A 16991-nucleotide genomic window follows, 5' to 3' on the forward strand; every position below is an offset into this window, starting at 1 on the left:
CTGAAGAGGACATCGCTGAGCACATGCCGAACATCGAGGCTTACTCTATATAGATCATCAGCAGGGTCCTCTCCTTCCATGGCCACATTGACACCTCTCCTGGAAGCGGACGTATGCACCGGGCCACTGCCAGAGATAAAGTCGGAGCAGTGTACGCCTGGCTACACGGCGCTTCAAAGACATTCCGGGACTGCAAGCATGCGTAAGCCGATGCGAGATACCTTCTTGGCTGGATATTGTGCATCACGTGCCCACGGTGGAGGATCTGCAAAACATTCAAGATCAAGATGGCCACGGGTCTGTCGTGAACCTTTCAAATCTCAATGGACCCACGAACACGGTAGAGTTTAGGCAGCACGCTGGATCACTGCTCGTCTCCGAAGTACTTCCTTGGATCGATTGCTGTGTAAGTCTGTTGGAGTTCGCCGCATCGCACAGCGAGGAGGCCATCTCCGACCTCTGCGTAGGTGAGTGGTCCTTGGCCAGCCACACCGCTAACGATCTACTGCGCACTATTGGCTTATCAGATTCGACCTAGGGGCACTACGCACAAGTCGTTTTCTTCTTCCCCCACAGGACGAAGGCTACACCGCGGAAGTCTTGGGGCAGGAGCTTGCGATGGCGGCCTCGTGGCCCGAAGGCCTTATACTGGGTCCACTCGTCAAGCAGCATATCCGAACTTGCTGTGCATAGATCAGATCGGACGTTGTAGCTGATCGTGTTCATCTCAACTTCGTGAATGGTTGCTATGGTCGATTCTCGGAGGAGCAGCTCCTCGCTTTCAGAATCCAGACCTGTACCCAACCCCTGACGGATGAGCAGCAAGGATAGCCCACGATGGATCCTCGATCTGGCGACTCATTATCTCGCACATTGATGACCTCTTTGGAAGCTCTCTCATGGAAAGACGCTGTGAAAGACATGTACTGCAGGCAAGTGCAAAAATTCGAGCATGATGACTCGTGGTAGGCACTCTCCTATTTCGCGTCAAGTCAATACACACTTCATCTCCTTCCCCTCACGATCTCAAAGGTTCCAAATCACTCCTCGTCCCGAAAGTAGCTCTCTTGACAATCTTCTTCGACTTCGATCGTAGCAGCACACACACCATGATGACTCCCGTCAGGATTCCCAAACTAGCATTCGCAATACCAGCATAGTACGAAGACGTCTGCAAACACCGTCAGCATCAAGTCTCATTGACAGGTCTTCGATCTTTCGCACCTGTACTTTGCAGTATTTGGCAAAATTTACACTCGTCAGGACTTGTTGCAGCTCAGCAGCCGAATGACTGCACGTCCAATCCCAGAGATCCTTGGACTTCCCATCAACAGGTTCTCTACCATATCGGTAAAGGCCCGCCGCCACAGCCCAAATCACAACATGACTGACGATAGTTGCCCAAGACCAATAGGTAGCGATCTGATCAGCCTTGTTGGCGCTCCTGACACTACGGAGGTAGGATACCATGACGACAAAGTTCAGCAGGAAAGATACCGCCGCCACGGCCGTGTACATATAAGTATACCTATATCAAGAAATCAGCAATCGACACACCACCTCATTTCTCCCTCCCTTTGCGAAATCTCACCACGTAACAGTCTCAGCAGCCCAAGCCGTCCGAATCGCCCCATTGACATTGTACTGTATATTCCTCGTCTGCAAAAACTTGACAACAGTCATGATCAGGGGTATCAAAGTCGCCACCGAGCAAAGTGTCGCAAGAGCTCGAGCGAGGACTCGAAGCCATCTGATGCGACTTTTCAACAGCAAGTCGCGACGTTCGAGCAATCTCAATTCCATGTCTTGAGACGACTCTGGACGCAGTTGAGCGTAGTTGCCATCGCCATGTCGTGAGTTGAGGGATATTGTGGAGGTCAGGTACATTGGCTTCAGGTTTCCTGATTGAGACGCCGCTCCTGGGGTGTAATAACGTGTGGCCATCGTCGGCGTAGTCGTGAAGGGGGATGTGTATCACTTAGATGGAGTGAATGTCCATATGGATTTTGGATTTTGTTGCTTTTTACTACTGCAGTCTGTGTTGGACAACAAGGCTGTGTTTAGATGAGACAATAAACATTATGACCGACGAACTGCGCATCATCTCAGATCGGCTGATAGTCTGTCAAACCATTGGCAGCTGCATGTCAGCGTGGAGACTCGCCTAGACCTTGGAGGCGTTTCGCTGGCTGCATGGAGAGCTATTCTGGTCAGCGAAGGATCGCTGATCCACTATTCTGGTCACGTCAGGAGGATGGGTTCATGAGGCTGAAGACGAAGGTGAAGATGGAGTGATTCGGGGCTACCATGTCTATTCAGGTATCATACAGCGTGGTCTGCGATATAAGAACGTAACTCCTGTCAATTCGCCAAACAACATGCCTGCTATCGCTCAACGCCCAATAATGCGACACAAACCAACCGCTATTGACAGGAGAGAAAGTCGACCACCAGGAGCTAAGGTCCCCGGCGGCGAAACTATGCCAAACGAAGTATAACAAGCAGAGACAGGATATAAGAGTCAATACCAGACTCATCCAGCGAACAAAAATTTGCCAAGTTCCAGCCTCGGGCGGTCCTCGTCCTCTTCCGGGCTGTTAGGAATAATCAGATCCTCGCTGCCCTGTAATACAACCCTAGTCTGAGCGGGAAGCTTCTCGATAGCATGCCATTCTTCATCGTTAATCACACTGTCGTCTGGCTCGGCAATGTCTGACCTGAACGTGCTTTCAGTTGCGATAGGAGGCGACGAATTAGGTACGAATTCACGTTCGATCCGCGGAGGCGAACGTATCGGGTTAAATTTGCCGTTGCGCTGCGGAATCCTGGAGAGCGGTGCCGACTTCGTCCGTAGAGATGAGGGAGCCGATGGCGAGGCAGTTCCCTGATATCGAAGCGCAGACAACCCCGCACGAACTCCGTTGCTAAAGATGCTGGGAAGTCGCGGTGGAGGGGACTCAATGCTGTTAAAAGATGTGTCCGGGGTATCTTGATTGACGGTAGCTTGCGAAATGGGTGTAGCGGCTGTGGAGATACTGTCCTGTGACACATCTCCTAGGCTGTCGTCGATCAGAGAGGCGTCGGGGTCCATCAAAACACTAATCTTCTTGCGTTTCCGAGGAGAGGACACACTGGAACTCTGTGTGAGCTCTGGTGTTGCTGTCGCGGTAGCGACTGCTTCTGCAATAGAATCGTCAGACCAAAGATCAAACTCCTCGGACTTCCGATCAGACTTCTTCCGCAGACTTGGGCTTGCTTGCGCTGCTGTTTTGGCAAAGAAGCGGCTCGTTGTAGGCGGCGCAGTCATGGCAGCAGCTACGGCAGGATCAGTCGATAGTCGCGTCAACGACYTGCTCAACGGACGTGCAGCAGACACATCAGAGMACAACCGCTGCCTTTTAGGAGATGCAGCGTGTCGGACAGGGGCGGATGAGACACGTCTTGTAGCTGGCGGAGCGGAAGACGGTATAGCAGGCCAGGAGGTGTTCTGTTGCGACCTCCTAAGTTCAACCTGGCTCGGTGAGGGCATGAACGTTTGCAAAGAATTTGGATCCAACTCAGTAAGAGGCACTCGTCTCGGCTTGAAAAACTCCGTAATGGATTTGCCCTGCTTCTCAATTGGCGTCTGCATGATCCTGCTCCGACTCGAATAGTGATTAATCCTGCTCGGGAGGACGATTGCTTGTTTGGTATTTGGATCAAGATCTCCTGATGCGACGCCAACGGCCAGCGCAGGCTCGACATGCTTGCCAATGTAAGGCATGCYCTCGGCTAGTACCCCTTTCGGTAGAGGGGTGAGATTTTGGAGGCTTTTGGTGTCTGGGCAGAACGCCCACGGATGCACGAATGTTCGCTCAGCATTGGCAAAGGCCTCAAGATAGCCCACCGGTATCCTCATTTTGCCTTCGAACTGTAAAGATCGAACAACCTTGTCCACTGTTTTATGCTTCCGCACGAGTCGGTAGGCGGTCTTTAGGCCCATGTTGTTAATGCCAGGCAGGTAGTCACAACCCGTAAGCATTGCCATGATTCGGAACTCCTTGTCCGTCCAGTCGACCAAGCTAATGTCCTTGCACGCCGTGAAATCTTCGCGGTTGATCATGACGCATTCGCCGTACTGGTCCAACTTGGTGAGCAGGCACTTCACACCAAAGACCAGCAGATCAGAATCCTCGCTGAGCACACCGTCGATAACACCCTTCTTCTCGAGATATGCAAGCTGACTGTCTGCTTCGTACGGAGCAACGACATATTGAACGTTGAGTTTCTTCAACTCCTCTATCAGTTCGCGAGCCATCAATGGCGTGACATCGACAGCTTTCTGTAGCTCCAGATGGGCCTGCGAAGGACGTCCCATGCGGAGGAGCTCCAGGCCCTGCCGCTTGCTCTCCTTTCTACGCGTCGCCCGCTCCTTCTCTGTATGTGCTTTGCTGGGCAGGTAGTCGCCATCGAAGACAATGTATGGTGTTACGCCAAAGTGGATTAGCATGCGGACGCGGTGCACGGCGAAGTCGATGTGTTTTCGCGTGGGCTTTCCCTCCGCCAGCTCAACGGCACACGAGACGGTGCCGCGGTGCAGCCATCCATAGGCATCGACGCCCAGCGTCTGGCCAGCAAAGTTGCGAAGATGGGTGGGTTTGTGGATGCTCTTAAGCAGAGGTAGCAGTCCTGTGAAGTGTCAATGTCTGGCGATATCGTCTATGAAGGTCTGTCACACCCACCCTGGATTCCCATAGCTCATGGGATCGTGGAATGGCTAGACGTGGACTGGAGGTCAACCTAGACTCGACCGGACCTGACTGATGATGAGATGCGATGCTTCGGCCACTTCCCACACGCGTAAAGCGTGAAGCGCGACTGGGTTCTTCGCGGGTCGGGACTCGGAATTTCGGGAGCGATCGTCGCCTCCCACATTTTTTCCGCCGACCTCCCAAAATATCCACATCAACATTGAACGACCAGATCGAACTCTTCTCAAAATGGTGTCGAAATTGAGCAAGGTGCAGAAGTCAGTCAACAAGAAGCAGGGCGGCAACAAAGTCAACAAGCTCCACGAAAACTCTAGAGATGCGCAAAGACTTCGCAATGCCGGTGCTAGAGACGACAAGGTCCTCAGGGTCGCTTCACACCGCCGCAAGGAAAACAAAATCTGGATTGATCGCATCGCATTCTTGAAGGAGAGATTGCCGGAAACTCTTCATCCTTTGGAGTTGGAGGACGTCAAGGAACTTATCCGCCAGTATCTGGCCCGCTACGACGACGAGATTGCACAGCTTAAAGCGGAGCGGAGACCGGGTCGACCTGCGAGCACAAGACAGGTACTCCTTGAGCAACAGGTTACGACGGAGTCGCAGGAGTATGCGGGCGGTTTCTGGCTTCCTAATTTGCAGGATGCGGAGACGCTGATCAAACTGGATGCGTGGGATGGTCGGTGGTTGGGATTGGGCAACCTGCGGTTCATTCGGGTGGTGAAGGACGCGGGTGTGAAGGAGAGCCAGTTCCCGCCGGGAGGTGCTATCTGAGATGGTCATGAGAGAGCTCTTCTGACGAAGCTTGCTCGGGCCTACGATGTTGCTTATGTTGGGCGCAAGCGCTTCGTCCATCACGAACCACTACTTTAAGCCGCCCTCGTGCCAGCAGTTCACTGGTATCTGATATTAGGGGCGGTGTCATCGTCACGCTTTCCCACCCCTGCCCCAACAACATGGTGGGAAAATTGGCCATATTCTACCTTCGGACGATACACGACGGTCGTTGAGAGATTTCCACGGCTACGGATATCAGTGCAGGAGGCACTTCAATCAAGAAAGCCGCCATAAGGCTGCGTCAGAGCGATCGCTCTGACGCATGAGTAACGGAGGCAGAGTATAGCGCGAGTTGGTGGTCGGAGAACGAAGGAGAATGAGAGGATTGTGCAGAAAAAACGGTTTACCAAGCAGTCGCTGTTAATCTTGAAGCGTTTTGTATTTCGCTCTCAATGTTCCCCCCAACCTAGCCCGTCCCGCCTTTTATATTGCAGTGTACGACATCTTTGGCATACGACCGAAGTGTGAATGTCGGATAGAGCATGAACGCATCTCAAATTCAGCGCTTCACTTGGAACACTGAGTGAAATGAATAGCACACACACACACACACACACACACCATCCACATGTCTCCCGCGGTTCTAACTCCAGCCAACAGAGGGTTATGACGGATACAGAAGACATTCGTATCCTCGAACAGGACCGTTTCCAGTTAGTAAACAAGGAAGCAAATCATCCGTAACTAAACATGAGCTAACATGACCACAGTATCGACGGCGACATCGTGATTGTGAAGGCCGGAACCAGAAACCAAAACTTCCCCATCCACGTGTGCCTACTCAACCGATCTGAGTTCTTTCGCCACAAGCTCGCTGTCCTAGCGGCTGGCGAGATCCTACAGCTGGCCATCTTCGAGGGAGACAAAGACGCCGCGGTCACGTTCGCCCTATACGTTCATCTCATATACTATGAAACACTGCCATACAAAGTTGCCGGGCCCTCGACTGTTCCTTCATTGAAGCAAGTTCACCTTGAGCAGATGGCTATCATGAAACTTTACATCATGGCACAGAAGTTAGGAGATGGTGGAGCAATGGATGCTGCCGTCAGTACTCTACTAGCCACCTCTCAAGAGCCATGCAGTGTAGGCAAGAGATGCAATTTTACCCTTCCCTCGACTGAAGTCGTACAAAAGGCATACGCACACACTTCGACTGCTTCGCCGATACGACGGCTCATGGTCGACATGTACCTGTGGTGGGCTGCTGCTGAGCACATTGACGAAAGATACCCAACTCAATTCGTTGTCAGCGTTGCGAAGGCTGGATTGGATTCGGCTCGAGGGGCCAGGCACACGGGYTATGGCTCCTTTGCGCAAGCTAGTTGTTGCGATTATCATCAGCATGAGCCTCATGTGGTGTGCTCGAGTCGGAAGATGGAGGAAGACTTAAGCTCGGGGGAAGGGACCGATGAGGATTATGTAGGGGATGGATGAACGACGGTCAGGGTGATGATACTGCTCGTGATAGCGCTTACGAGATTGGAGGTGGCAGCTCATAGGGGAGAGTGAGGCCGATATCACTTCACATTCTAGCTGCAAATGAGCGAGAGAGAGACAAAAGTAAGTCGGCTTTTCTCTCTAAGGTCGATGTGACGGCTCTGCTTGGGTGTATGCATATGCTTCGATGTCGCAGGGCCTTCGTTCGGGTTCTCTGTACTTCATCAATTCCCTCCAATTGGAACCCAAGCATTGAAGGGCAGGGAACCTGGAAGACGTCGGATTTGAGCCCCTGGACCCGGCCGCCCACCCCGCAATCCTGGCTTCGCGCCGAGACGGAAAGTCGGTTGCCAAGAGCAAGCCATCATCCCTCGACTTGGGTGCGGTGCAACATGGACATGTAAAGTTGTCCTCGTGCATGCAGGAGCACTCGCTCTTGCTCGCGACATCTTCCTAAACAGCATCCATCCTCTTCTGCCTGGCGCGCGGTTTCCGTCATCATGCCGGGTCCACGACGCGTTCGCTCGTTGGCGATTGTCGTCTGCATCGCCGTCGTCTTCCTCCTGTATCAGCGAAGCGGRGCTGTGCAACGATACGCCGAGCAGATTCAGGTGGGCGGAGGCGCGGTGCTGCGAGGCCCGCAGGCAGATCAGAAGCCAGCAGCACCTCCCGGGCCGCCTCAGAATCCACTGATGCCCGAGGTGGAGCCAGAGGCAGAGCCAGCAGCGGCAACTACGGAGCAACGGATTGCAGGTCTACCAGCTCCAGAGGAGACGACGACCTCGCTACGAGCGATACCCACCACTACCTCCAAAACACAAACGAAGACTGAGAAGGACACCGACAGGTCCGGGTACGAGATAACGGACGAGGGCTTCGTCAATATTGCGGAACCTTACTCCTACACTACTCCAGCACCGCAGCACTGGAGCAAGCAGCCGGAGCACTATCCAATCACATCAACCATACAGCTTCCAAAGGGACCTTCAAAGTCAATACCGATCATTCAGCATGCTGCAAGAGGGGCGGACGAGCAGAAGTTGGCCGCCGTCAAAGAGGCAGCACAGCATGCTTGGAAGGGATATCGAAATTACGGATGGGGTTTTGACGAGGTCGCCCCTGTGACGGGTAAAGGGAAAGCGAGCTTTTGCAACTGGGGAGCGACGTTGGTGGACAGTCTGGACACACTTTGGATCATGGGCATGAAGGACGAGTTCGAGGATGCTGTCAATCAGACGAGTCATATTGATTTTACGACATCTTCCAGAAACGACATCCCGCTGTTCGAAGTGACCATTCGTTATTTGGGCGGACTCCTCGCGGCCTACGATGTATCAGGCAAGACCTACAGAGTCCTCCTCGATAAGGCCGTGGAGCTTGCGGAGATCCTGTACAGCGCGTTTGACACGCCGAACCGTATGCCAGAGACCTACTACCACTGGAAACCGGCTTTTGCATCGAACAAACATCGCGCCAGCGGCAGACTGGTCCTCGCCGAGCTTGGAACGTTGAACCTTGAATTCACGCGGCTGGCACAACTCACAGGGGAACCAAAATACTACGATGCAATTGCTCGCATCACTGATGCGTTTGAGGAGTGGCAAAATAGCACTCGTCTCCCTGGAATGTGGCCCATCGCTGTCGATGCTAGTGGGTGTAATAAGACTGCGACTCAGATGCAACCAAGCCGGACAAATTATCCACACCAGATGCCGGTTCCGGGCGGCGATACTTATATGATGACGAGTGAGCCGGTGAAGATCGATAGAGAGACCTTGGCCAAAGCAGAGCAGACGCTTGCGGAATCGATGGACCCTCATGCTGTTGGTGATGCTCAACTGGAAGCAATGAACAAGAACGTCCACAATCCCCGCCCGGATGCCACAAAAGGTAGCGATCTTCGTTTCGAGGCCATGCACACGCCTGATGACCCAAACGTGAAGCAGAAGCGACAGCTTGACACTGGTCTTGAGAGCAATCACAGCAATACCACCTCGGTCGATGCGTCTGTTCCGCATCGTCCGGCGGACCACGTGGCCCATCGCAATGAATATGCCTCAAGGCTGGACGAAGAAGAGGAGATCTGCGTCCCCCAAGGTCTCGCGTCTCCCAGCAAGTATTCAACGGAGACCTACACTCTTGGAGGGCAGAGTGACAGCGTGTACGAATACCTACCCAAAGAGTACGTTTTGCTCGGTGGTCAGGTCGACCAATACAGGACCATGTACCTTGACAGCATGGAGCCGGTGATCGAGAAGCTCTTGTACCGCCCGATGACACCTGAGAACTTGGATATTCTAATATCTGGAGATGTGCGCGTATCGATCAATTCATCGACCAACGAGTTGATGGAGACATTGGTCCCCAAAGGCGAGCATTTGACGTGCTTTGCTGGCGGTATGTTTGCAATGGGTGGGAAGCTCTTTGACAAGCCGGAGCACGTTGAGATTGGCAGGAAGCTTACAGATGGATGTATTTGGTCGTACAATTCCATGACTAGCGGCATCATGCCAGAGTCATTCACTGCGTCTGCCTGCGAGAGCAAGACAGATTGCAAGTGGAACCAGACGAAGTACTGGGAAGAACTGGATCCGTACGTGGGGTATAGAGAGGAGCAACGGGCCAAGTTCTGGGAGAAATATCCTGACTACAAGCCTGGCGACGAGACTGACTTTGAGGGAAAGGCGCCCTCTGTTCCAAGACCACAAACGCTTCCCGCACATCGTATGCCGGAGAAGCTTGTCTATACCGACGAGGAGGAAAGGTCGATGTTTGTCAATGCGCACGACAAGCGACAACTAGATCAGGACGAAGTCACTCCTCCTTCGCCGCCAAAGCCAGCGCCTGCTCCCGTCATCGAATCTCCTCACGTCACATATGACGACGGGGATGACGATGTATACGACTATGCTGCACCGCCAGTCTACACTCCCAAACCTCCCGCCACGCACACCGAGTACGTCGAGCAGAAGATCCTTGACGAACGCCTCCCTCCCGGATTCGTACGATTGGACTCGAAACAATACATCCTACGACCCGAAGCCATTGAGAGTGTCTTCTACATGTATCGCATCACAGGAGAACAGTACTGGCGCGACATGGGCTGGAAGATGTTTCAAAGCGTAGATCTTGCGGCTCGAGCAGAATTTGGGCACTCGGCGATCGATGATGTTACGAAGGACGTTCCTAAGCACATCAACAACATGGAGAGTTTCTGGTTGGCGGAGACGCTCAAGTACTTTTATCTGTTATTTGACGAGCCGGATCGTTGGAGTTTGGATGACTGGGTGTTGAATACGGAGGCGCATTTTTTTGAGAGGCCGGGGAGGAAGTGAGAGAGATTTGTGTAACTGTTCTTGGAAACTGTTCTTGGAAATGACAAGGTTGCGACGGGAAGGGTGYAGGCTCGAAAATATGTATGGCATTGGGATGGTGAGGTTATGATACCCCTGAAAGGCGTGTGGGCGAGAAAGCATAATGAGGCGCATTGTGGTATGTGGAAACCGCTGTTTTGTCTTGGAGACGCGACAGATCGTGTGCCGTTGAGAATTGAACGTACGTTAAGTTGAGGATGAATTCGTCTCAATGCTGACACGATCTGAACCGCTTTTCCTGGCTTCGTTGATTACTTCTCCAGCCTGGCCGGCATCAATTCCGATGCGGCGAGACTTATAGCACGGAGTTGCACAACAGTAGGGAGTTGACATGATTCTGCTCCACTCCATCTGAATGTCATGAGGAGTCGACGGCGCTGAAAAGCAGAGTCAGCAATTGACGTGATGAACCGCCCCTCTTGTTTCCCACCAACAGCTCACTCGTTCTGTTCACAGCTCTCGACGAAGTTCTCAATCACGCAATTACCGCAAGCATGGCTGCAAATCACCCGCAACGCAAGGTTGCCAAAGACTCTGTGTCCGTCCATGGCCTTGGATGCATGGGCATGTCTTTCGCTCACACACCCAATGGTGGCCACAGTGATGAAGAGAGCTTGAGGATTCTTACTCGAGCAGCAGATCTGCGTAGCACTGTCTAAGATGCCAGTGATGTCTATGGTCAATCACTTAWTGGGGAAAGCCAAGAGTGCGGGTCGATGTTATCACGCAATAAACACCGCACACGAACGAAAACCTCCTTGACACGTAGTTCAGAAGAGCAGATCATCGTAACGAGATCTTTCTTTGCTCCAAGTTCGGCATTATGCGTTCCGGATGGTTCTTTTCAGGCTCGAGGTGACGGAGAACGGTTTCGACAAACCTGTGAGGAGTCCCGCAGGAGATTAGGCGATGGCATCGATCTCTGTAACAGCACCGGATGACGACAGAGTCCCGATTGAGGAGACGGTGCACGCTATAGTAGAGATGAAGAACGAAGGCAAGCTCCGATGTCTAGTTTTGGGCAAATGTTCCGCGACGCTGAGGAGAGCTCATGCTGGCCATGCTATTGCGGCGGCATAGGTGAAGTTCTCCCCGTTCGCGCTCGAGATCGAGAACGACCAGACCGCCGAGTCCTTGAAGGCAGCAAGAGATCTTGGTGAAGGAGACAACAGAAAGAGTCAACCTAGATTCTCGGAGGATAAATTTTGCGATAAACTCAAGCTTGTGGAGCAATGAGCGAGATGGCTCAGGAGAAGGATATGAGGCCAGGTCAAGTCGACACTCGTTGGCATGGACACTGGCCCAGGGCGAAGACTTCATAGCGGTCCCCGGAACGAAACGAGTGTAGTGTCTGGAGAACAATGCCAAGGCGGTGGACGCGAAGCTCGCACGGGAAGAGGACGGGGAGTTCAGCAAGGCGATGGACGGCGTAGGTGGCTGAAATGGAGCTCGATCCCCGACGGTGATGATGGCCGAGTGCTTTGGCGAATTCACCCGGGCTTGAACGCGTAAGGTAGTCTAGCCTCTCATCACTTGTTATTATTCCCTGTTGCATGAGCAATGCATACGAGGCTCACTTGGCTCCGGCGGCGCAGCATCTCAACTGCAGATTTGGGGGGATGCGCTCCAGACGTTGAGTTCTTCGCTTGTCTGCTGAGCATGCAGTGATGTCGGTGGTTTCAAACTCACGCACTCTCGTTTGGTGGATGGGACGAGACTGATGTGATCAACAGAGCAACAAAAACTGCCGGGTTAACGTTACGGGAAGCGCTCGTATTTGGCGGTTGACCATGCTTTTGCTAGGCATTCCCTGGACAAAGTGCGTCCGCCAATAATCGATTGTTTTGCGTCGCCCCCCGTTTGCAAGGTCAGCCTGGCGACCCAAACGCCTCGAAACGTCTTGGTTTCTCGGCCGACCCGGGGGCGATTGGTTGTGCATGTACTGTGCATTATTATTGACAGGTGTCAGCTTGGGAGTTCATGATCGATCGGAAAAGGAAGGTGTCGGTGTCAGCAAAGGCGTCCCGCTCCTGCTGGTGAACTCCAAGCATCGCCTCCTGTCCCGCTGGTCCGGGGCTGCGCTTTCCCAAACGCGCGTTGAGATGTTGATCTCTTTGGCCTCGTGCGGACGCCCGCCGCGGATCTCGGAGGTCTTCGCACGTGCATGCGAACGCTGGTGCAATCTCGAAGATCGTGTCGAATCAGAGCCGGTCGTTCCTGGCAATTTTACTTTTGCCCATGGCTAAATCGGGAATGGTCTCAGGAACGGACAGAAACAAGCTCTACCGGCCTACCAACTAACCGCAATTTCAACTCCTGGACGAGCGAGAGGGGGAATGTCTACTTGCGATTGACTCTGGACTTTCTTGTACCCTCACGCTCTCTTTCTCTCCCACAAACCGCTCTGGAAGCATCAATATCCATCAGTGTCGCCGGCAGGTTCCTCCACCACTTTCGTTAAACAACAAGCTCCCAACGAGTCCACATTCCTTGCAACGCAGGAGAACCAACCGACGCATCGATCCCGCATTCCACACGTTCAAGGCAGCAACACACATCTACCTCTGCATCATTTGACGTCGTCTCTTGAGCAGCACCTCGTAAGTTGGGAATTCTCCATCATCTTCATCAACAAGCCTCCAGCAGAGTGCTCTGCCAAACGACGACTAGGGCCAATGGCGGGTCTTCTCTGAAAAAACTCATCACATCGAAACAACGCTMAACAGTCCCTTGCGTCATACAACACGGACTGCCTCCTCACTCACATTCACTCAACACACTCGTTCGGCAACACATAACTGATTCGGCTGGCCGACAGTGAATATCATCTCATACCCATAGTCAGCATCATCCGTCGATCGAAATCAACATGAAGGCTGGTCTTTTCACCATTGCGGCGCTCGCTGCGTCCGCCACTGCCCAGGTCCACCGTGCCCACCGTAACTTGCACAAGAAGCGCGATGTTGTTACCGCATACGAATACGCCACCGTAACCGCACCTCAGGTCGTCGTCTACGTCGATGGCAATGGCAACCCGGTCTCTACAGGCACTCCCGGCGGCGCTGCACCAACCGCCTATCAGGCACCCGCACCCGCTAAGAGTGAGAGCCCGATCCCTGCCGCATACTCTGCGCCACCAAAGTACAACCCTTCCCCGGCCAAGAACAGCCCTGCTCCGCCGGCATACAGCCCAGCGAAGTCCTCCGCTGCGCCAAGGCCTGCTCCTTATGCCTCTGGTCTCGGTATGGTGTACACTCCATACACCGATGCAGGTGGATGCAAGGACGCCTCCCAGGTGAACGCCGATTTCGAAAAGCTCGACGGCTACAACCTTTTCCGCATCTACGGCACCGACTGCAACCAGGTGGAGAACGTGCTGTCCGCTGCCAAGGCCAAGAAGGCAAAGGTTTTCGCCGGAGTCTTCAACATCGCTGAGGTTGAGAAGGAGATTGCCATCATTGTCGAGGCTGCAAAGAACGACTGGTCTTCCATCGACACTGTGTCTATCGGCAACGAGCTTGTCAACCAGGGCACTCCAGCTGACAAGGTCGTCGCCGCCATTGGTACCGCTCGCACTCTTTTGAAGGCTGCCGGCTACACTGGAAACGTTGTGACTGTTGACACTTTCGTCGCTATGATCGCCAACCCATCAATCTGCGAGGCATCCGACTACGCCGCTGCCAACTGCCACGCCTTCTTCGATGGCGGCCGCACCGCTGAGCAAGCCGGTGACTTTGTCCTTGAGCAGTCCAAGCGCGTCGCGGATGCTTGCGGTGGCAAGCGTGTAGTCATCACCGAGAGCGGCTGGCCATGGCAGGGAAATGCCAACGGCGCTGCTGTTCCCAGCAAGGAGAACCAACAGGCCGCCATCGCATCCCTCAAGAGCTCATTCAGCAAGGATCTTATCCTTTTCACTGCCTTCGACGACCTTTGGAAGAAGGACACCGCCGACACCCATGGATGCGAGAAGTACTACGGTATTCTCGGCCACTAGACGAATCTCTTACCCTTGACTTTTGGGTCCAGCAACTCCGGCATGCTGCTGTACAAACGCGGACTTTGTTTCAATCGTCGCTGCATTTGAACAGGTGGAATGGGAATGAAAGGCGTTCTGGATTTAGACCTGGGTAGCAGCAAAAACGGTATGCTTCTTTCGGATGAACGGTGCAAGCAAATGAATCTTGCCACGCTTTCTCGACGTAGTTGCCTGTACGGCCAAATATCATTGTTCCATACCAATGTATGATCGTGATCCTGGAATCATCGCATTGTTGGGCCCGGTCCCTAGTTCCAACGCCGTGACGACAGACTTTATCCGTGAGTTGCTTACGTCAATATTCTGTAGTCACCAATCCGCAGAGGCGGACTCGTAGGTTCGGATCGAAGAGTCCATGCCATGAGATGTTGAACCATGTTCGACGATTATTCCTTCGTCGTTGGGCACTCGTGGTCAAACGTCACAATTCCAGTACCATGATTGCAATGCAGCGTCACGTTCATGCTCTTAGCTGCTGCATTCATATCATCGACGTGTTGGGTTTCCGCTTTGGACCAGTGCTGGCCATTATCATTCCCGACATGGTTCGTGGTGGATCCGTAGAACATTAGGGGCAATGGCGAAGTCTTCCAGGTTCGAACGTCCTTTGGCAAACCCCCACAGGTGATGGTCACGCCGACGAAGAAGACCAGCGTCAGGAGAGCTAGAGCAGCGGGCAATGCTAGCCAAGGCCATTGAACGCGTACACAGGTCCTCGTCGTCCAGGATTGACCGGGTATAGATCTCATGAGCGTGCCAGCTTCGAGGGAGACACTGGACGAATTTCCATTCGGAGAGGGATCGTAGTTGAATGTATAAGATTTTCGCACCATGTCAGGGCTTCCGGGGTTCCTCCGCATGTAGTTGGAGAGTGATGTTGTGATGTTGTCAAATAGTGAACTGGTATGCTCCAGGGAATAATCGCCGTAGTTGAAGATGGATTGCATGACCGGAGATCCATTGAGACTGCGAAGTATTTTGGTGGCGTCACCAACCATGCCCGTAAGATTGCCACCAAAGGCTCCTATGAAGGACTGAAGGCTGTCATTGAAGTCGCCGTCTACCACATAGAGACACCCACGATCCACAAACCCTTGCTCCAGGGTCGTCGATGCTTTACCAATGTCATAACCTTTGCGCTGCTTTTGATCGGCCGCACTCGTTATGTTGTATGACAAGAACGAYGCAGATGCATCCCATGTGTAATTGCGGCCGCGCAGTGTGTCGCGCTCTTCGTCGGTCAGACATGAAAGATCCAGCGCTCCATAGACCTCGGAGAACCTGTCGAACCAGGTTCCTGACGATGAGCTTAGAGCAGTCTGATCTGTGTTTATGATTTCCTCATGCAAAACTCCGTTCGTGACATTGGCGCTGTAAGTCCTGATACATGGAAATGCCGCGCAGCTCGCGGCCGCATAGCCTTGACAACGCCATGTCTGATTTGCGGCCTGACTATCGCAGCCTGTCGGGGCCAGCCCAGTGGATGGRTCTGTGGGCGTCCCGGGAAGTCCGATCAGCACTGTAAATATGTCGCCTTGTTGCCCAACGAAGTTGTGTTCCGCGGTAGCATACGTCTGTTCTACGGGCGCACTGCCATGCGCTGACACCTGTTTGGTGGGTACATAATCCATGCTCGGAATGTTGACGAGGTCCGGTATAGAGCTGGTAAGCGTGTTATTGACCTTCACAAAACGCACACTCGAGGAGACGTCTTCGCAGCTACTACAATAACCGACTGAGGAATAGGGGGCAAACGTGCAGWTTCCAGACTCGCACGTAAAGCTTCCCGAGCCTGGTGTGTATATTCCTGTGTTAATTGCCGATTGTTCCGGCATGCTTAGTGTTATAAATGCGGCAGAAGGATCCCTTCGGTCCCCAACGCCTTGCCCTATGAACACTGATGTTCGAGGAATGAAGGCGCTAGATTCTGCTGCTGGCACTGAGCACTCCTCGTACTGAATGACCTGTTGCGTGAACGGGCCGACCAACAGTGCAATAACAGCAAGTACGCAACCCATCCATTGCCAGGTCGTGGGTAGAGGGAGTCGCCAGAGGAGGCCAAAAGCACCGATAGGACCACGGGAGGCGTTGTCGTGTAGCACTATATCGTACAGCGGCCTCGCGCTCTTAAACCAACGCCATTTGGCTTGAGACAATCCTTCCGAAAGCAAGAATGTAGCAGCCAGTCTCAACACCACCGAATATGCCGAAAGAAGAGCACCGATAGTAATGGCGTATGGCCATTCAGGCAAAGGCTTTCCCTGGTATGGATACAGTGTCGCAAAAGAAGCAACTGTCGATCCAATGAGTAAGATCATAGCTGTACATTCTTGCCACCAATTTGCGATTGACATCCAGTGCCGCTTTCGCCTGGCTGGTGCATCCCGAATATTGGTTTCGATCTCGGTCTCGGTATGTGCAGCGTGACCTTTGGGTTGTTGGTGCTCGTAGCCTGTGGAACTTTGAGGACGTACTGGAAGACTTTTGTAGAGTGGTGAAGGTCCGCGATTGAGGTTTCCAGGATTGATAGCATGTATCGAAGACATGGCTGTGGTT

At 53.1% G+C, this 16991-nt stretch overlaps 7 protein-coding genes; 4 read left to right on the forward strand and 3 right to left on the reverse strand.

Annotated features, from left to right (window-relative positions):
- Positions 1 to 1018: 1018 nt before the first annotated feature.
- Positions 1019 to 1944, reverse strand: RCC_04533 (uncharacterized protein; the record flags this gene model as incomplete). XM_023769811.1 has 3 exons in its annotated part: positions 1019 to 1171; positions 1225 to 1528; positions 1592 to 1944. 3 exons carry the CDS (start codon positions 1942 to 1944, stop codon positions 1019 to 1021), a joined length of 810 nt encoding a protein of 269 aa, XP_023625579.1.
- A 589-nt stretch (positions 1945 to 2533) lies between these two features.
- RCC_04534 (related to 5^-3^ exonuclease) lies at positions 2534 to 4734 on the reverse strand (the record flags this gene model as incomplete). XM_023769812.1 has 2 exons in its annotated part: positions 2534 to 4668; positions 4722 to 4734. 2 exons carry the CDS (start codon positions 4732 to 4734, stop codon positions 2534 to 2536), a joined length of 2148 nt encoding a protein of 715 aa, XP_023625580.1.
- Positions 4735 to 4979: 245 nt separating this feature from the next.
- Positions 4980 to 5522, forward strand: RCC_04535 (related to TMA16 Protein putative involved in cytoplasmic ribosome function; the record flags this gene model as incomplete). The annotated part of the gene is made up of 1 exon (XM_023769813.1): positions 4980 to 5522. One exon carries the CDS (start codon positions 4980 to 4982, stop codon positions 5520 to 5522), a length of 543 nt encoding a protein of 180 aa, XP_023625581.1.
- A 669-nt stretch (positions 5523 to 6191) lies between these two features.
- RCC_04536 (uncharacterized protein) lies at positions 6192 to 7022 on the forward strand (the record flags this gene model as incomplete). XM_023769814.1 has 2 exons in its annotated part: positions 6192 to 6238; positions 6296 to 7022. The coding sequence occupies 2 exons, from the start codon at positions 6192 to 6194 to the stop codon at positions 7020 to 7022; spliced, it is 774 nt and encodes a 257-aa protein (XP_023625582.1).
- Positions 7023 to 7525: 503 nt separating this feature from the next.
- Positions 7526 to 10360, forward strand: RCC_04537 (related to class I alpha-mannosidase; the record flags this gene model as incomplete). Its single annotated transcript, XM_023769815.1, has 1 exon — positions 7526 to 10360. One exon carries the CDS (start codon positions 7526 to 7528, stop codon positions 10358 to 10360), a length of 2835 nt encoding a protein of 944 aa, XP_023625583.1.
- A 2908-nt stretch (positions 10361 to 13268) lies between these two features.
- On the forward strand, positions 13269 to 14393 carry RCC_04538 (related to cell wall glucanase (Scw4); the record flags this gene model as incomplete). The annotated part of the gene is made up of 1 exon (XM_023769816.1): positions 13269 to 14393. The coding sequence occupies one exon, from the start codon at positions 13269 to 13271 to the stop codon at positions 14391 to 14393; it is 1125 nt and encodes a 374-aa protein (XP_023625584.1).
- A 428-nt stretch (positions 14394 to 14821) lies between these two features.
- RCC_04539 (uncharacterized protein) lies at positions 14822 to 16066 on the reverse strand (the record flags this gene model as incomplete). Its single annotated transcript, XM_023769817.1, has 1 exon — positions 14822 to 16066. The coding sequence occupies one exon, from the start codon at positions 16064 to 16066 to the stop codon at positions 14822 to 14824; it is 1245 nt and encodes a 414-aa protein (XP_023625585.1).
- Positions 16067 to 16991: the final 925 nt, after the last annotated feature.

The sequence above is a fragment of the Ramularia collo-cygni genome (genome assembly GCF_900074925.1).
Source record: "Ramularia collo-cygni strain URUG2 genome assembly, contig: RCC_scaffold06, whole genome shotgun sequence".
NCBI classification, from domain to species: Eukaryota; Fungi; Ascomycota; class Dothideomycetes; order Mycosphaerellales; family Mycosphaerellaceae; genus Ramularia; species Ramularia collo-cygni.